General features: G+C 43.2%; 1 protein-coding gene across 3 annotated transcripts in view; it reads left to right on the top strand.

Annotated features, from left to right (window-relative positions):
• Nid2 (nidogen 2) overlaps positions 1 to 20,298 on the top strand; it is a 61,651-nt gene that overhangs the window by 39,848 nt on the left and 1,505 nt on the right. For 2 of the 3 annotated variants that reach the window (XM_047540749.1, XM_047540747.1), the window contains exons 10-20: positions 62 to 190; positions 1,028 to 1,171; positions 6,756 to 6,875; positions 7,630 to 7,863; positions 11,714 to 11,935; positions 12,501 to 12,670; positions 14,926 to 15,055; positions 15,573 to 15,744; positions 18,141 to 18,298; positions 19,128 to 19,251; positions 20,144 to 20,256. In XM_047540749.1, the coding sequence (XP_047396705.1) occupies positions 62 to 190; positions 1,028 to 1,171; positions 6,756 to 6,875; positions 7,630 to 7,863; positions 11,714 to 11,935; positions 12,501 to 12,670; positions 14,926 to 15,055; positions 15,573 to 15,744; positions 18,141 to 18,298; positions 19,128 to 19,251; positions 20,144 to 20,256 (1,716 nt within the window). Of the gene's footprint in view, positions 1 to 61; positions 191 to 1,027; positions 1,172 to 6,755; positions 6,876 to 7,629; positions 7,864 to 11,713; positions 11,936 to 12,500; positions 12,671 to 14,925; positions 15,056 to 15,572; positions 15,745 to 18,140; positions 18,299 to 19,127; positions 19,252 to 20,143; positions 20,265 to 20,298 lie in introns of those variants that run through there. The other variant, XM_047540748.1, reaches the window with a different exon arrangement.

The following is a 20,298-nucleotide window of genomic DNA, read 5'->3' as shown; positions in this document are numbered from 1 at the left end:
GTAGACCTTCCAACTCATGGGACCAGAAAAGCAGCACTTTTCCTCTTTCATTTCTTCTTAGATGTAAATGAATGTGCAACTGGCTTCCATCGCTGTGGCCCCAACTCAGTGTGTATCAACTTGCCAGGAAGCCACAGGTGCGAATGCCGCAGTGGCTATGAGTTTGCAGATGACCAGCACACTTGTGTCTGTGAGTACCAGAATCATTTTTTCTCATTGGCCAAGATGGCACTGAATCTTGCTCTTTAATTCACTGAGTTTTTCAGCTTCTACTGTATAGAAGCTCTGCTAAGTAATTTTTCTTGAAACAGTGCATATCGAAATAACCCAAGGCTACAGCTCAGTTCAGCTATTTGTTTATGGTCATGGTTTTCCTCTAACTATATATTTTTTTAATGTCAAGTTACTGGAGGGTGTTCTCTCAGTTGGGGTTCCTGGTCCCACCACATAACAAGACTATGGACCTCTGTAGAAGAACACCCCAGCTATAGACAGAGTATATGTAGTCCTCATCTTAGAACAAGGTATATTTGTAATTTATAAGATGCTGGTCCCATGTGAGGAGCTAAAGAGCCCCATTCATAGTGAATTATGACCCTTTTAGGGTCATAAACCGTATTTTAGATCTAAAAATGGGTCCAAAAGAATGAGAAATCCAAATTCATTTTACTGATAGAGGTAAGTAATGGAGAAAATGCAAGCTTTAATCCAGTGTGATATTTGAGAGTGTGTGTGTGTGTGTGTGTGTGTGTGAGAGAGAGAGAGAGAGAGAGAGAGAGAGAGAGAGAGAGAAATGGCTAATATTTTCAACACAAACCAATACCAGCACTTCTCAAACCTTAATGTGCATGTGACCCATCTAGGAATCTTGCTAATATTGACATTGGCTCTCCGACTCTGGGATGGGACCTGAGAACCTGCATGTCTTGCAAGCTCCAGGTGTGCTGGTGCTATTGGTCTGTGGATGGTGCTGAGAGAATAAGGGTCACCATTCAAGTTCTTGGACACCTTTGCCTTCTCTTTTTAGTGATCGCCCCTCCTCCCAACCCCTGTGAGGATGGCAGTCACACCTGTGCTCCTGCTGGGCAGGCACGATGTGTTCACCATGGAGGCCGCACATTCAGCTGCACCTGTCTTCCAGGTTATGCTGGCAATGGGCACCAGTGTTCTGGTGAGTACCAGCGGGTGTGTCTCGGGGACTCTGGATGGTCACTTTGGATGAACATCCCTACAAAGACAGGAAGAACATTTCTCCTCTTTTGACTCAAATAGCCTTGTAACTGCCAAAAGAGAAGAGGTACCCCTAGAGTCAAGAAGGGAGACCACAGGGATTTCCATAGGCCTAGACTGGTGAGCACTGTGGTTGTCCTTGGAGGCATGTCCTTGGAGTGTGATGAGCCACCGTCAGCTTGTAACCTTCTGTTCCTGGGAGCTAGTACAGGCTGGAGAAACTTACACATACAATTCTTCCTCCGATTGTTCTTTTCCCTCCTCTTGTCCCTGCCTCACCAAACATCTAGGGAGGAGGATGGAGGCCCCTGCTATTTAGATCTCCCCGGAAGTTCCCAGGAGTTGCAAAGCTGTTCCTAGCACATCAGCTCAGTGGGTCCAGGTGTTTGTGACTGAGGCAAACAGCAATTCAAAGAAAGGGGAAGCTTGCCTTTTGCATTTTCATTCCCAAAACAGGTCCTTTCCAATTCCAAATGCTTTCCCATCATTCTCTCATCCCCAGAGTCTCACATTCCCATGACTGTGTGTTATTGACATGAAACTAGGTTCAATTTGATCACATATACATATATACATTATAATACTACTAATCTAATTTCATGAACATTATACTGAGAGTTATATCTAGTCTTTAAATAACAATCTCACATTATGTCCAACATATTTAAATTTGAATGGTTAGCCCTGTATTCTAGTTTAATGGTTTTATAAAATACTATATGATTTCTTCAAGATAAATGTTAAGAGAAAGGTGTTTAGGGATGCAGTATGAATTAATGTCTTTTTATACCTGTAGAGCTCCTTCTTCTCTCCCTGCAACAGTGGGAATAATGCTTTTTCTGCCCCTATGGAACTTATTCATTTCCATTTAACCCACTACCAGCTTAAGAAACAATAATGCCTAGAGAGTGTGCATTCCTGTCTGTAGAATTTCATATTTAAACATCTGACTGCTCAGGTTGTCAGATGGTGCTCTTTAGTCTAAAGCAAAGTAGTTGAAATTAATTTCAGCCTAGGTGAAATGGGTATTAATAATCAGAATGTTGGGTTAGGTATTTCTTGCTTTAATCCCTTCTGGAATCACTTTCTCTCCCTCCTGTTTGTGTCTACTTCTCCTGTGAGAGCTTGGTTACCTTCTGGGATCATATCATATTAGTAGAGTTCGCAACTTTCCTGGATTTAGAGTTTCTAGAATACCCATCCTTGGCTATTATTGCCCTCTTTCTTATTTTCATCATTTGCAATGGTTCCTATTTCGTCTCGGTCCTCTACTTTTGGGATTCTATCTGGAACACACAGACTTAAAAATGTGCCAGACCTGTCACATGTTTCCCCCATGATTTAATCTTAATTGCTGCACAACAAATAACCCCCAAATGTAGCAGCTTAAAACAAGGCACATTTGTCACCTGTGCCTTGGGGACCTGGGCATGGCTTCATGGTACGCTACTTTAGGATCTCTAGAGGATACAGGTAAGGGGCGTGGCCAGTGGGAGAAGACCGCAGGACTGCTATGCCGAGGGCCTCAGTTCCTTGCTGGCTGTGGCTGGCCTCCAGTTTCTTGCCCTGTGTCCTCTCCATTATGACAGCTTACTTCATGAAAGCCAATGAGATGGCAAAGCCCATGGAAGTCCTCATCTCAACCTCCCCTCGATGGCATTGGCTACAAGCATGTTATTCAAGGGGAGGGGATTATAGGAGAACCACGAATACCACGTGGTGGGATCACTGGGGACCATTTTGAAGCCTCCCTACCACAGCCAGAACTGTGTGGTGGCCTTTCAAATTTTCGGATTGTGGGGTAGTAGAGAATGAATAGTCATTGTCCTAAACACCCTGAATAAATTAGTCTGCACTAATCATGAAAGTAACTTGCAACTGACGGACTAAACCTGCAAGCATGTTAGTGTATTGTGTATGTGTGTTCACGTTTAAAGGCATTCCATAGTGTTCATGTGTCTGAGTTACCAAAGGATCTTTTTATTTTTTGTGTGTGTGTCGGGGATGTAATTCAGGGCCTTCTGCATACTAGGCAAGTGCTCTACTACTGAGCTCCATCCCCAGTCTCCTTCCAAAGGAACTTTGATGGAGGCTGTCTTGTGGGAAGTTGCATTCTTGAGGCATACACATTTTTACTCCATCAAACTAACCATAAGAGGGTGTGTGGGTTTCTCTCCAGCCATGGTCTGTTAAAAACCAGGCTCCCTGGAGAGGCTGCACTTGGATTTGGGTTCTCAGTCTGGTCTGAGTCACTAGCAGGAGGTTTTTATCCAGAGTTAAGTCTGCTCCAGGCTTCTCTCCATCTGGTGGGATTTCAACCCTGCCTTGGTGTGAGCTGGATGTTTCTCAGGCGCCTTTGCCCTGGTGGATCTTAGTGCCTTCTCCAGTGCAAGAGCAGATTGTCAGGAGTTAGAACCTTCCCAGGGAGAAGCAAGGCAGCTGGGTTACAGATGGCCTGTTACCCAGCATCACCCCTGCCCAGGAGGGAGGTGGGGGTGGGTACTGTCATTACTTCCTCTCGGACTTTCTGTTTTCCCATGGTAGATATTGGGTAAGGCATGGTAAAGTCAGTGTAGTCACAGGAGGTGAGGAAGAGACTTGAAAAGATACTTTTAACTCACAGATCCTAAGCAGGGTCACCATGTGCCACACGGGTGCAACCCACAGGGTACTTAGCAGATGGGGAGCAGAGAGAAAGCACCTGGGATCCTGGGAAGGATCAAGGTTAATTGACATCAGGGAATTACATTGAGCTAGAAAACAAATGGGTGGTGGGGAACTGGGATTCAGTACATGGTTGTTATCCAGGGGCTCCAGCTGATTTTGCTCAGCATTGGGCCCAAGAAGAATGTCAAAGCACCAAACATGAGCTCCAAATGGAGGGTTTTTAACACATTTTCCAAACAAGTTCCCTAGGAACTTAATAGATCATAGAATAGCAAACTGTGCTAGAATTGAGCTCCTTTTTGTTACCTTTGTGGTAAAGGGGTTTTGCCATTTATAGAATACTCTTAAGTCCACTGGACTCTGGCCAGTCGGTTTCAGTCAGTTCCTGGAGATCCCTGCCACTGATGCGGTATAATTGGTATCTCCCTGTTTCCCTGGTGGTATAGTGAGGAAAGCTCTTGTCTTGCCTTGGGGCTGAAAGTCCTTCCCCATTTTCTCTCTTGACACTTGACATCCTATGAAATGGGGAAGGGTTCTCCTCCTCTGTACGTAAGTTCAGGCTCCTCACAAACCCCTCCATGTTTGATCTCCTGAGGAGAGGCTGCAGCCAGCTCTGAGTTAAGTGACTGATAGGGATCTAGTTTCATATCATGACCTGAGGCCCTCCAAGAAGGGTCAGGGACTGTGATCCAGGGAATCTTAACCTCCTCCAGCTTTGTGGGCTCAGAGATTGCTCGTGAGGGATGCCTTCTGTCTCTTCAGGGACTTTCTCCTTCTCCTTGGTCATTTGCACCAGTTACTGTCTACCTGTGACTGTGGTATGCATGATAATGGCAAGGGTACCTGTGGGGAGCAAAGCTGGTCTTTCAGATTAGGTCAGAATTCCTAATCTTATTGCTGGCTTGAAAGCTTTGGGGAATCCCCTTAGTTCAAAAATAATTGTAAAAAAATCTCACCTTGGGCTTCAGAAATAGGTCATGTGTCTCAGGAATTCCTGCTTCCTGTCATTGCTTGTGGTTCCTGTTACCATTAGAGGTACTTTTAGTGTATGTACTGCCAGAAGAATCAACTTCCTGCATTTGCCTGGATGCTAATTTTTACAGCTTTGGTTTTATAACCAGTTTTACAACCTCTTACAAGCCCAAAGAGCTGGATGGTCACCAGCTTCACTCAACTGGTCATTTGATCTATCCTTTTGAGGAGACAGCCAACCACAAGCATAATTAAATAAGACAATTTGAGACACCGAGGAGCTAACCAGAACACCTTGTTCATTTTTAACTTTAGAGATACATTTAGAATCACTTTACTGTTATAGGTGGAGTAAAGGTAATCAGGGAAGCCAACTGCTCCCCATGGAGAGCCTCTCTGGCTGTTATTAGAGTGCTGAGAATTTGTTTGTTTACTCAAAGGAACTGATATATGTTGATTAAACTCCCCAGAGGCAGAGGATGAGCAGATGCTAATTTTCTAATTACAATCTAAGAGATTCCCCTCCAATGAGCTGGGTGCCTATGGTTACAGTACAGTGTATCCCCATAGTGGTACCTCAGAAAGCACGAAGTTATGGGAAGGTGACTGGGTGACAGTGTGGTTGAGTAAGGTGGCTGAGATAACCCTAGAAGACATCTCATCTGGGTCATGGGAGGTTGAGTGAGGAGCTGTCCTGTTCCTAGTCTGTCTCATCAAGTTCCAGGTTGTAAATCTCCAGCTTCCCAGGCTGGTGTGGTTCTGCCATGGGCTGTGGACCAAGAGGATGCAATTCCCTCTTGTCTAGTTTTCATGCTGATCATCCCATTATACTTTATTCTTCTGTTCATGAATTAAAAAAAAAAAATTCTGATCATTATAATGGATGTGACTAATGCTTTGTTTTCTTTCAGTCAAGCCAAGTTGGGGCTGAACCTTTTGTTTATGCTCCTTTTACTCTGGAAGACTTCCGTCCTCTGGAGGGAGCTTACCTCATCCACTGAGCCTTAGTTTTAACATTCCCCCCTCAGCCTGTTGCGTGGAGGGCAGGGAAGATGAATGACATGCTATTGTCAGCACGTGCTAATTGCTGTAAATGAATTAAAAATGGATATGAATTGGCTTTTGTTTGAAGTGTTTGCAGTTCTGAGACATGAAAATCCTCAGGGTACCACATGGGGCATGCAGAGGCCTGAGTTATTTATACCAATATGCCCAACATATGTGATATATATAATATATGTGTGTGTGTGTGTATGTATATATATATATATATATTTTTTTTTTTTATTTTAAAACTGCTGGTGATATTTGCTTACAGTATTTTTCTTTTTTTCTCTTCTGTAAGTGAAAAGTAAATTTCTGGCTAATTGGAGGTTCTAGATAGCAGGACTATGTGCTTCTAACACAGAAGTGTTTAGAGCCTCATCTAGCTCCTCTGCATCTCTTTGTGAATATTCTAGGGAGATGGTGCCAACAATGAAAGAAAAAAAATACCATTGTTCCTATATTTATCTTCCTTGCAATGTTACTGAAAGGAAACTGATGATTTATAGTCTAAAGGTTAGTTCAAAGGTATTAACTTCCTGGAATTCACTGTAGATGAAAGATGCTCTAGAAATATACTGCGGGATATTTTTATCTGAGCAACCACACGTTTGACTTCTATACTGAATGTTCTTCTCTCATATGCTAACTTACACATTCCTTAATGTTTTTCATTAAATTGACCTTTAGGCATTAGCATTGTTCTGGTTATGTCCAAAGGTCTTCTGAAGTTGACACTTGGTTATTGTATGTGTCCTGAGCCCATGTCAATGCACAGATTGTGTGTAGTGAAGTCATGCTCTTCCTTCCTTCTCTCTCTGTCTGGTTCCTGACCTCTGCAGATGTTGATGAATGTACAGAAAACAGATGTCACCCTGCAGCTACCTGCTACAATACCCCTGGCTCCTTCTCCTGCCATTGCCAATCTGGATATCATGGGGACGGATTTCAGTGCACACCTGGTAAGGTTTGGAGGGCCAGACTAGACACATGAATCTTGCTGTTCTTTCAATGGTGTCTTTCTCTGATGCTTGGTTCACTCTTTATTTAGCCTGGTCTGGGGCCTTAGTGGGTGGATTCTTTCTTCAGTTACCTCCTGCTGCCTTCTCTCCTAGGGCTCACTGGCTATTAACATTTATGGAGGTCTGGAGTTTGTCCCATCCCTTATCCTGCCTAGTAGCTGCTCTGGTTAACTGCCCCAGTGATCCACTTTGCTTTGATGAGTGTGATTTGGATGAGATATTGAGAAGTATATTAAATAGGACTGGTGAGTCAGGGGTGAACACCCAAGTGTGTGACTGCCATTGACCTGGGGCATCTCAGACTTCTCAGACTTCTGGGGCTCAGGAGCTTGATGGAATCTGATTTGTTCTCTCCAAAGTCCTCTGGGATGTTTGGGCAGGTGCCATGAGTTGCTCTTCATTTCACCCAGACAGCAGTAGGCTCCTGAAGGCTGAGGAAAGGGTTTCTGTCCACTTAACAGTCATCTAGGAACTTAGAGAGTAAACTAAGAGATATGGAGACAAACTAGTGGCAGAACTTAAATAAGAATTCAGGACTCTAAGATTCTGGTGCCTTCCGACTTTTCCCATGCCACAGTGTCTTCCAATTGTAGGAAAAGTGGCACAGGAGACTTTGATGTTAGCTGGTTAAAGTAGATGGATTGTTCTATCTGTTTTTTCTCCTTTGTATCTCTCTTTGCCTTGGTTCCGGAAGACTCCATCTCTGGACTGAAGCCCTGTGAACACCAGCAGCGCTATGCCCAGGCGCAGCATGCCTACCCTGGGTCCCGGCTCCACATCCCCCAGTGTGACGAGCAGGGCAACTTCCTACCCCTGCAGTGTCATGGCAGCACTGGCTTCTGCTGGTGTGTGGATCCCAATGGCCACGAAGTCCCCGGTACCCAGACTCCTCCTGGCTCCACTCCACCTCACTGCGGGCCACCACCAGGTGAGCCCACCAGAAAAGGAAGTTGGAACAGCTTGGGCCTGGGGCTTAAGAAGGAGAATGGTGCTGATGGTAGGGTGGATTATAAGCCCTGCTCAGATCACGGAGACATGGAATGTCCGGCCACCATCCTTTGATAGCCTCTTTCCTCCAAGGAACACTTAGATAATATGTGCACAGGTATGTGCATGTTTGTTATGAGGACATATACACATGTGATACATTGGATCTGTCACACATTGAACTCCAGCCTCTTCGATCCTTGTTGAGTGCCAGACTGGAAGTTCAGATTATCTAGGTCAGGCTGAGGTCACACTAAGATCTTAGAGAGCTAGAGGACCTTGACAGACTCAAGTTTGTCCAGAAGGAAAATTGCCTTCCTACGTAACTCTTACTTACCTCTGCCTTCTGAATTGCAGGATGCAGTTTTAAGTTTGTGTTCCTGTGGATAGGAAAGATAAGTATGAAACTTATGGGTGGATCAGCTAGTTTTCTCTACCTGGGTGACCCAGCCCTCTCTAGCCTATCCAGCATGTTGATAGGGAATCCCTCTTGCCTTAGTCACCTTTGTAGGAGGCATAGGAATTTGTTTCATTCATAAGATCAGGGACGCTGATGGTGAACATGCTAGTCGTCATCTGAGTTCTGCCCATAGGGCATGGTTAGCAAGTGTTCACAGTTGATGCCAATAGCAGGCATCTAAGGCAGCTTTCTGTTAATAGCTGAGTTGGGTGAAGCTTTTTTTTCCTTCCTTTTTTTTTTTTTTAAATGGTAGAATTGATATGAAGATTACAGGATAAGTTGGATACTATTTTGGCCAAAATGATTCCTATAACCACAAGCTTGCTATTCAAAATCCATTTTTGTTATTGAGAAGGGTCCCAAAAATACTCATATTGGATTTTAATGAGTAAATAGAGAATGTTGGAGAATCACCAACAGTTTTGAGACTTTTTAAGAATTTTAATAGTTATGGCCAGGACTTTAGTGGTTCTGAGAGTCATATAGGTGAAAATTGGTAGTAGTTTGATCAACAGTAAAATTCCCAATTCCTCTCTGTCCCTATTTTTAGGAAAAGATTCTGCATGTTTAAAAAAGAGTGCATAGCTGGGTGTGGTGGTGCACGCCTGTAATCTCAGCGACTCCAGAGGCTGAGGCAGGAGGATGGCGAGTTCAAAGCCAGCCTCAGCAAAAGTGAGGTGCTAAGCAACTCAGTGAAACCCTGTCTCTAAATCAAATATAAAATAGGACTGGGGATGTGACTCAGTGGTCAAGTGCCCCTGAGTTCAATCTCTGGTTACCCCCCACTCAAAAAAAAAAAAGAGTGCATAGAAACCCTGTTTCACTTATGGCTTCTCTTTAGAAAGTCTAGGTTCCACTCCAGCTGGGAGGTGCCTTAGGGGAATGATTCAGAATTCTATTAAGTTTATTAAGACAAGCATGTGTTAAGGACAGTGATTCAGGCTGAGAAGTTAATGACTAAAATAGGGACACATTCCTTTCTGCAGACTTTCTCATGGCCCAGACTTTTCTCTTGGCACTGATTTGGCCTTGGCTGCCATTTCTAACTAATCTCATCTGCATAATGGGGTCAGCTCTAGGGGAGCGAGGATGTTCTGTGCCCAAGATTTTAGAATATTTAAGCCCCTGCCAAACAGAAGAGGAAAATAAAAATCCATGGTTGGATTGAGAAGTAGCTTCAAATAGTAAGGAGTGAGGGATGCCCACATTCTGAGTGGTTTGAGGCCCATTCCCCAGAAACTGACTCTGCTCTCTGTCCAAACCAAGAGATGTGCCTTGGGTGGTCTCTTGAACCAAGAATGAATGCTTAAACTCAGAATGCAGAGCAGGGTGGTGTCAGGAGCTTCCCCAGGGTGTCCCACCCTAAAGTGGCTGACAGGGGTGTGAGGAGGTAGCCATTTGTCTCCTGGTTCCTTGAGTAGTACTTGGGTAGGAAAATCAAGTCCTGCCTTCTCCATGAGGTCTCAGAGCTTTGTTTCCTGTGGGTCAGGAGTTGTAGTGGCAAACTGAGGGGTCTCCTCTTCCCCCAAACCTGGTGAGCCTTGCTGTGGACCTAGTCCAGTTTGAATGCAGAGGATTTAATTCACCATCTTCCTGCTTCCCAGAGAAACTGTCCCCGCTGCAGCTGTATTATAATGTTTCCAATTTTGTTCTTCAAAGTCATTGGAGGGTTTTGAGCAAAGGAGTCCCATGAAATGCCTTGTTTTAAATGGACCATTCTGTCTGATGGTTGAGTTTACATTGGTTTAGGGGGAGGGAAGGCACAGGAGATTGGAAGCAGGAAAACCAGCTGTAGAAGTAATCCCAGTGGGAGGCGATGGCGCCTTGACCACAGCAATGGGGTGGAAGTGGTGAGACATGAAGATGTTCAGAATGTCTTTGAATTGCCAGCGTTTTTTGATATATTGGATGTAAAGAGCAAGAGAAAGGAGTCAAAAATGAGTTTGTCTGAGAAATGAGAAAATGGAGGGCTATTGGTATTGAAGAGACTAGGAGAGGAGCAGATTTGATAGGGAAAGCCAGAGACCAAGTTCTATTCATTTCTTTTCTTTTTTTTTTTTGGTGGGGGGGGGGTACCAGGGATTGACTTCAGGGGCACTCGACCACTGAGCCACATCCCCAGCCCTATTTTGTATTTGATTTAGAGACAGGGTCTCAATGAGTTGCTTAGTGCCTTGCTTTTGCTGAGGCTGGCTTTGAACTTGCAATCTTCCTGCCTCAGCCCCCTGAGCCACTGGGATTACAGGTGTGCACCACTGTACCTAGCTTAGGTTCTGTTAGTTTCTATCTGAGATTTCTATTATGCATCCAAATGGAGGCAGCAAGTAGATACTTGGTTGTGTGATTCTATAGACTGCAGGCTTTGAGTTGCAGGAATTAAAAAGGAAGGAGAAGCATGTCCTCTTATTTGAGTTCTTCTGGGTAATCTTATCATAAATGAACACATTAATTCAACAACCCACAGCATTTTTTTCAGACAGAATCACCCATAGCCCTGTGACAGCAATCCAGGAGGGAACAGCTTTGTAGCAGGAGTCAGCAAGGCTTTAAGCATGGTGTGGGCTGGGAGGGAAGGGAGAGGAGGGGAGAATGCTGGAGAAAAGAGATGGGGTAGCAACGTGGCAGAAAGTTAGAACCTGCAGAAAAGAGATCAGCTTTGATAGTCCCAGGAGTAGAGTGACTGAAGAACTTCTAGAAACCAACTGTCTGGGAGTTTTAAGTTGCCTGCTACCACCTCTACCATGTTCCACACACTAATTCCAGTAAGTCTTATTTATTTTTTACTCAATGTAATTTTCCAGTACTACTGAGGGCTATGTGGCAGAGCCTGGCTTTTAGCAATAACTTGGAGACACTGACCAGGTTCGGGATGGCCCTCTCAGTAGCAGGCCCTGTAGCTTGAAGCAAGGAGAAAAGAATAACAATTGGTTTTAAGCATCACATAGGCCATTGAGTCCCCAAAGCCCGCACAAGTGCTCCATCAGCAGAGGTCCTTTTTGGTGCAAGCAGTTGTTCACATGGCCTCTGCTGGCCTGAGCAAGATCATCCCCTTCCCAAGGTTGAGCAAACTCTGCCCTATGGATCTTACCTCTCATTCTTTCCTGATGTGGCTGGGGTTTGATTGTGGATCCTCCTGGCCTGGGGAGACAGGAGCATCAAGAGGATCTCTTGAAATCCCCACAGAGAACTTCTTAGGACACATTTGCTTCCCTGGCTCAATATTCAGGGGTTTGAGACCTCATTACTGGACAGTAGAAGGAAGGTCCTTGTGCTGTATACCACGCTGTCCTCCGAAGGCAATCCAAGACTCTTTGTTTCCTTATCTGCTCAGAGCCCACCCAGAGGCCTCGGACCGTCTGTGAGCGCTGGAGGGAAAACCTGCTGGAGCACTATGGCGGTACACCCAGAGATGACCAGTATGTGCCCCAGTGCGATGACCTAGGCCACTTCACCCCCCTGCAGTGCCACGGAAAGAGCGACTTCTGCTGGTGTGTGGACAAAGATGGCAGAGAGGTGCAGGGCACACGCTCACAACCAGGCATCACCCCTGCATGTAAGCACTGGGGACCCAGCCCAGACTCACCTCAGCAGCACCGAGGTCCTTCTGCAGGGTCGCTGCCCACCGAGGGTGATGGGGTTACCAGGTCCGATCAAAGAAGTCACTTCCTCATTATACTTTGTTAATTTATAATCTGGTCCCCCTAGTAGCCCAACTACGTTGGTTTTGTCACTAGCAGTTAGAACTGCATTTACAACAGCTAGAACTCCTGCCAACCTGCTCTTTCTCCCACTCCCCAACCCAGGGTGAAAGGGCAGAGTCTCCCCAGAAACCAAAGAGGTTTCTTCCTTTCAGAAACAAAACGGTCTGCTTTGTTCTGAGGGAAGTGTTTTGTTGTCTTAGTCCTAGTAATTGGCAGTGATTTACATAATTGATCCTTGAAAAAACTCTAGAAATTAGAATTTCTTTTGAAGAACATCTGGAGCACATCTGTCTAGGGTGAAGAAGTTTTGATATTTTTGGATGCTCTGGGATGTGAGAAAGTAACTTTTCTTCCTCCCCACCCTCCTGTTTCCTCTCTTCTCCCTCCCCATGCCCTCCTACTCTTTCCCCTGGGCAGGTATACCCACGGTCGCTCCGCCCACAGTCCGGCCCACGCCCCGGCCTGATGTGACCCCACCTTCAGTGGGCACTTTCCTGCTCTACGCCCAAGGCCAGCAGATTGGCCATTTGCCCCTCAATGGCACCAGGCTTCAGAAGGACGCCGCCAAGACCCTGCTGTCACTGCATGTAAAGTGGAGTTCTCGGGCAGGGTGGGGCTGCAGGGCTTTCTGGAAGTACCCTGTGGATCAAGCCAAGGACACCAGGGCAGGAAATCCCTGAAGGTTTCTGCAATCTACATGGGTCCAATGCCACTACCACAGAAGCTCTGTTGCTGGGAGTCACATCTGACTGACCACAACTGCACTCACCTGTGGGTTCACAGGGTTCAATATATGGAAAGGGAGTTTCAGACTTGGCAGGATGCAGAGGCTGTATGGTGATCCTAGGGAAAAGTGACAGAATCTCAACCAAGCCTCCAGGGTTCTCTCCAGGTCACAACCATTTCCGCAGAGATCCTGGAAGTCAAAGGACAAGAGGTGAAGGGTGGCTTCTGTGGTCAGTAGAGAACCCCAAGTGGAAATGAGCTAAGTACTGCCTGTTACAGCCCTCCCTGGCCATTTTGGTTGTCCTTTTGACTCACCTCTTCCCAACTTTCTCTGACTCCTTCATAATGAAGATCCGGACAGTGTGGAATGCTGGCAAAGGAGTACGTGGATCTTTCCCTCTGGGCTGCTTGTCACTTCCTGAACCAGCAACTTCCCTATTATCAAGACAGCCCAATTTGGAAGAAGGGATTTTTTTTTTCCCTCACTAAAATAGGGAATAGAAAAGGGGACTTTGCAGAAAAGGCATTGACATGCACAATGGAAGTACCTATTTCTAAACTCCACTCAGGGTATTTGCTCACCATGAGAAAGAATAATTTAGGGTTCATGTTAATATTTCCTTCTATTAATGAACTACTTATTTGTTTGCAAAGAAGTTTAATAGCAGTTATCAGAAAAAGATGTTTTCTCTACCTTTTTAAAATTTGAGGTTTTTTTTCCCATGAATTCTAGCATACTGTTTTTAAGCTTCTCCAGAAGAGGCAGAAGCTAAAAGAACTTGCCATTGCTTCAAGTTTACCATCTTTTATTCTAATCCCTGTCAGATGCTTGACTTTATTTCTTAACATGCCCCTGGTGGGACAGGGGGGTGATCGAACAGGAAGAGATATGGACATGTGTCACAAGCACATCTTAGGGAAATTTGCTTCAACTGGGACATTTTCCCCAAGAAAATTGTTTTATGAATCCCATGATTCCCTGGGCTAATGGAAGTCTGTATGAATGTGTATACTTGCCTGGGACAGATGGCTTATTCATTTTAATTTTCCAGTGAAAGTAAAATTCTTAGGGTTCCCCCCGACCCTGCCATATAAACTGCCTACTTTTAAACAGTCAAATCCTGCATTGTTCAGTCTCTTGCAGTGGCTACTGTCTTGGAGGCATAAGTCAAGCCAAGCCCCAGGAGGCTTTCTTGGGCAATATGGGAACTGGTGTGACCTCAGGGACCGCCAGATGGCCTCTGATGTTGCTTTGCACTTCTGCTGGGGTTCTCAGAGCAGGAGGTGGGGTTGGAAACTGAAGCAAGTCCTGTGTGGAGTTGAGGAAAGGAATACCACAGCCCCAGTGTTTTTTTAAATAAAAGACATTGTTATTATTAAGTAGTAAGGAATGAAGGGAGGCCTTACTGGCCAAAGATTGGGAGATCACAATTCCCCAATTCCTAAGCCTATTAAATTAGACTTTTTATAGAGTACAGCTGAAGACTTGCTTTGTATTAAAAATTAGGGGCAGAGTAAGGATGATTGCATGTCAGGTAGGGAAAAGACTCACTCAGTCTACATACGGGGGTGGGGGGGTGACGATAGTTTGCGTTGGCATATATTGGTAAATTTTAGAAAGGCTCTTTCAAAAGTGTAACATCTGAAAGGATTATTTTGCCCCAGTAAGTGTTAATGACTTTGCCTTAGATTGCCCTCTACTCACTGATGAGGCTAGATTTCCCCATGAAATTATCTGATTTTTTACCAGCAGTGGTTATACTATTTCTTGAGGGGTTTATTGTATACTAATTACTGATTAGGACACTTTATAAGAATTTATGGTATTTTTATAGCAGTCATTTGAAGTAGGCATTGCTATTAGCCTTATTTTGCAAATGAGGAAATGAAGGCCTATGGAGAGAGGTTAAGTACGAGAATTTCACAGTTATTAAGTGGCTGAGCCTGGTTGTGACCCTGGGGAGGTCTCCACGGCCTACAGGAAAAACCACTCTGCTCTACTGCCTGTAAAACCACAGTCCAGAGTAGCTCATGGCCGGTGTGAACATGAACCTGGTGAGGATGGGGAGATCCAAAGAATCCTAATGCTTCTAATTTTATGATTTGGTTCATAAAGGGCTCCATAGTTGTGGGAATTGATTATGACTGCCGGGAAAGGATGGTGTACTGGACAGATGTTGCCGGACGGACAATCAGCCGTGCCAGCCTGGAACCAGGAGCAGAGCCCGAGACTATCATTAACTCAGGTCAGCAACTTCACTCAGCAGACACGTTGCATTTCCTTTGATTGAACTAAGTCACTTGCCTGTTTTATGCCAAAATCTCCCTCTGTTTTCATCTAACAGGGGAGGTTAAGTTCTACACAAGTCATTTTATTGAGTTGCATGAGACCAGCCTCTCTGTAAGCAAACCTATTCAAACACCATTTCAATAGGTGACTCTTACCATGAGCTCTTCTCAAAAGAAAGGACTCAGGGTACAAATGCAGGGCATAGCAAGTTTATGCTACTTGTTCCTCAGCACAGTAGATACCTGGTGACATCAAGGTGGTAGTTCAATTAGTATATTTAGAAGCTAGAGGCGGTCTAAAAAAAAACAAAAGGGTTGGTTCCTCTGGTGAATTAAGAGATTCTTTCAGGCTCTTTTTTTTTTTTTTTTTCTTTTTCTGTTTTTGTAAACTGTTCAAATATGACAGATCTCTCTACTCTAGTTCACTCTTGATGCCTTAGAAATTCTCCAGCTCTGCCTTTGCTTTATTTCCAGGTTTGATAAGCCCAGAAGGACTTGCCATCGACCACTTCCGTAGAACAATGTACTGGACAGACAGTGGCCTTGATAAGATAGAGAGGGCCAAGCTGGATGGCTCCGAGCGCAAGGTCCTCTTCCACACAGATCTGGTGAACCCCCGTGCCATCGCTGTGGATCCAATCAGAGGGTCAGCTGGGCTTCCCTAATTCTCCTGTTACCTATGGATCCTGACTTAGCCCCTGGATTTTAAATAGTGTGGGGAGGATCAGAACAAGAGTAAAAGCTCAAATGCATTAACCTCCATATCTATTGAGGACCCACTACTAGGTGCCAGGCACTATTTTAGATAAAGAAGATCTATTCTTTCATGGAGTTTAAATAAGACCATGAACAAATAATATTCAGCTGTGATGTGATATGTGGAGAATTCAGAGTGTTATGAGAGGGACTTAGGACAGCTGGACCAGATGATCAGGCAAGGTCTCAGGAGATGACATTTACACTGGAAAAAGCAAGTTCATTCAGCACATTTAGAAACCATAGTGTTAAAGCCACAGCAGAGTTTTCCTCTGTAACCAAAATTCAGATACTGGGCATTTAGAAATGTTCCCTCTCTGTGACAATTACTAAGGCTGCTTATTGGGACTTATAGGACTTAATGAACCATGAAGGATTTTTATACTTGAGAAACTCTTGCTGTACCTAAGTGGAGCTTTTACCAAACAAAACTCCACAGTAGCCCTTCACATCAGTAGAGAAGACCTTCAGCAAAGTAGTTTTCAGTTCAGAAATCTCAAAAATACTTAAGTACAAAGCCTCAGAGGTAGTTCTGAATTTGGGGTTCTACAAATGAAGAACTGGAGTATATCTTTACTCCAGTTAACTTAGTCACAAGAATTAAAAACCCTCTTAGGAACCCTGTTTTGATAAGCTTGCCTTTCTGACATTTGCTCCTTGGTACTTGACATGAAACTGGGGAAGAGCTGCTAGTTATGGAGAAGTGATGCCTGATCATGTGCTCCGTGACCTAGAGGAAAAGGCATATTTTTAAACTAACATCCAAATCACTGCCTTGAGTTTAAAAATGAAATTAGAACTTCATTCATTATCAAGATAGAAAATAATAATGCTGAAGGACTTTAAAAATAATTTTTAATGAAAACAAAAACCTTGACATGTAACTAAATCTTCCACAACTGCTCAGTCTTGGTTGTTAAACCTTCGTAAATATTTTTAATTTTCTATAGATTGTACCCTTCCAATTTTCTGCCTTAAGGATTTTGAGTAATTTATATTAAAAGTTGTATATCTGTGTGAGCTTTTCAGGACTCACTGCTTTCAGTACCTTAAAATCATTTTGGAGGAGACAGGTTTAAAGGATAAAGCATGCCCTGCCCTCTCTGGTTGCCTCTACCTTAGCTCAAAGTGGAAACTGCTTTTTGGGTTTCACTCTCAGCCATCATCTATTAGGTATAAAAGATAAAGTTCTCAGCAGAGGAAACCCATGATCTCTTCCTCCTTCCTCTTACTGTAGTTCAACTGACTATACCTTTTATGAAACAGTATTTTATAGACAGTGCATTCATCATTACTTCTCTATAAACCGTTTTTGTAAACATGTAACCTATTTCCAATTGAGAGAATTTTCTAGAGATCTGCATATTTAACTGGGCATTCAAGGTAAGCTGCCTGGCTTAGTGTTTCTACCCCTGGGGGCCAGGTGTATTGCCCTTTGACAAGTATCACAGAGTATTTTTCCTGGAAGATCTCCCTCTTAACTCCTTGACCCAGGGGATTTGACAAGTTCCATAGTTTCTAACAACTGCATTTCTTTGGATTCTAGGCTTAAGATCCAATTCAACATTTCAGTAAATTAAGCGTTTCTGGCAGTTGAATTAGGGGTGTGTAAGAAGCAAGAATTTTGAGACTCAAATTACTTCTTCAGAAACTGTCAGAAAAACCTTGTTACAGGCAAAAGTAGGAGATGACTGTGCATTAGTTATCTATTGGTGTGTAACAAATTGTCCCCCCCAAAATTAGTCACCAATCACATTTACTATATATTAGTTTTCACAATGCTCTGATTAAGACTTTGGCCAAGCTGTAGTAATCGCAAGGCCTAGCTAGGGAAGATCCACTTCCAAGCACTTGTGACGGCTCTTGGAAAACTCTGCCCTTGCTGGCTATGGACAGAGACACAAGTTCCTTGGCAGATTGGTCTCTCTATAGGGCTGCTTTCAGCATGGCATCTACCTTCCTTCCTTTAGAAGGAACAAGAGAAGGAACTTATGACAGAAGACAGTATTTTGAAACCTAATATTGGAAGTGATATCCTACCACTTCAGCCAAATCTAGCCCAAACTTAAGGGAATTGCTTAAAGATGTGAATACTACAGGATGGGGAAATACTGGCAGCCATCTTGGATGCTGCCTACCATAAGCTGCACCGCTATCATTATTTTTCTGTGGGGCTGGGGATTGAATCCAGGGCCTCCTGCATGCTAGGCAAGCATTCAACCACTGAGCTACATTCCAGACCCTGCAGCTATGCTTTTACATTCTTTTTTAAAAATTTATCTACAGCAACTTGTACTGGACAGACTGGAATAGAGAAGCACCTAAAATTGAAACATCTTCTTTAGATGGAGAAGACAGAAGAATTCTGGTTAATAAAGACATTGGATTACCCAATGGCTTAACCTTTGATCCCTTCTCCAAACTGCTGTGCTGGGCAGATGCAGGTAATACTGATGGAATGCAAATATATAACCCTTCATTACAGTGGGTGTGTACACTGTGACAGATTTTACTACAAAAAACACAAATTCCATCATGTAGATCTTTTAATTTAAACTTATAACAGTATAACAATCTATTTGGTCTATAAACTTTGAGAATTTTGTAATAGATCTTATTTTGAGCTTTCTGGGTTTGGGTTGGGGGTGCTGAATTGGACAGTTCGTCTGTACTGTTTGACCTCAACAATGGGCACCTGGCATACTTTTTAAACTAAAATATTAGCCACTGTTGAATTCACAAGGTTGGATAAACCAATTGAGGTTATTCTGCCTTTTGGGACCAGTATTACAGCTTAACACTTGTTACTTCAATAGTATATTATACTGAGAATATTGAAAAGGGTTGTGGCAGGATGGCTTCCTTTCAGTAATACTTTTGGGTTAATACCCAGGTTTATCTATTTCTGTTGTGTGCTTTTCTTTAGAATAAATGAAAGATGCTATGTATCTAGTTGTGTAAATAATATGGAAAATATTATTCTTGAATTTATTATCTAATAAAAAGGACTATAATGCAGATGGGTCACTTAAAACCCAATTGTCCAAAACACTACCATTTTTAAAAAGTATTTGGGATTAAAATTCTTGAATTATTTAGCTAGTTCAAAATTTTCATAATGCAGTTGCTAATGACTAGGAATGAGAATAAAATGTCCCATTTTCTAGTCTTTCTGTTTTCCTGGAGAAGGAATCTACCACTATCATATTTGATAAAATAGCATTCTTTTCTTCATGGCATAGCAGGATCTCATTTCCCTCTTTGTTTTAAAAGGAACCAAAAAACTGGAGTGTACACTACCTGATGGAACTGGACGGCGTGTCATCCAAAACAACCTCAACTACCCCTTCAGCATCGTTAGCTACGCAGATCACTTCTACCACACAGACTGGAGGAGGTGAGCTCAGCACACTCTGCCTGAAAAGGCAAATGGTTTTTGAGATCACACTTTACCAGTGAGTTACTTAGGTACTTAAGCCCTCTACTGAGGTTTTTCATTATTTCCTTATTAGTAGTTACTCTTCAAGGGTTAGTAATTTTGAAATCATGCTTTCTTAACCCAGAAATTTAATGTTATTGTCCATAGGTAGCTTAAAGTGGCAGATTATTTGGTAATATCCTATTTTAAAAGGAGCCATGCTTATTTAAATCTGTTTCTCAGAGAATAAAAGATTACCCTTATGTGGTACCATAAGGCAGTTAGTAGGTATGAGACTTTTTTTTTTTTTTTTAAGAATATTACAGACTATCTAGGAGACTGGAAAATACTATTTAGACTTTCTCAAATGAGGATCTAGGGAACATTTAAAAAACAAAACATCTACGTTCTTTTCCCCATTCCCTATAATTTTGATTTAATTGGTCTGGCATAAGATCCAGACATCAGTATTTTAATAGATCCTCATGTGACTCTAAATGCAGCTAGGACTGAGAACAACTGATTTAGACCAGTGGTTTGCAAACTTCAGTATGGCTTCAACATCACCCCAAGGGCTTATTTTAAACATATTACTAGGTCCCATCCCAGAGGCTGAGTTGGTATGTTTGTGGGGTGGTAGGGAGGTGCCAGGGATTTGTATTTCCTACAAGTTACCAAGTGATTCTGGTCTGGGTATCACCTTAAGAACCACTGGTATTAGACAACTCTTCCATGAGAAAAAAACTCATTTGGCTAACTTGATTTAAATAACATATTCTAGGTTGGCAGAGATTTAGCTCTACTTTATCTAACCACTAGTATCTTTTTATCTATTGATTAAAATTTCATGACTTTTTTTTTTTTTTGCCAGGGATGGTGTTATATCAGTAAATAAAGACAGTGGCCAGTTTATTGATGAGTATCTCCCAGAGCAGCGATCTCACCTCTATGGGATAACTGCAGTCTATCCCTACTGCCCTACAGGTAAATGAACATATAACAGGATGCTCTTTTGAATTAGCAGTG

The sequence above is a fragment of the Sciurus carolinensis genome, chromosome 2 (assembly GCF_902686445.1).
Source record: "Sciurus carolinensis chromosome 2, mSciCar1.2, whole genome shotgun sequence".
Lineage (NCBI taxonomy): Eukaryota > Metazoa > Chordata > Mammalia > Rodentia > Sciuridae > Sciurus > Sciurus carolinensis.
Note: the sequence above shows the minus strand (reverse complement) of the source record. Positions and strands in the feature narration are given on the sequence as shown.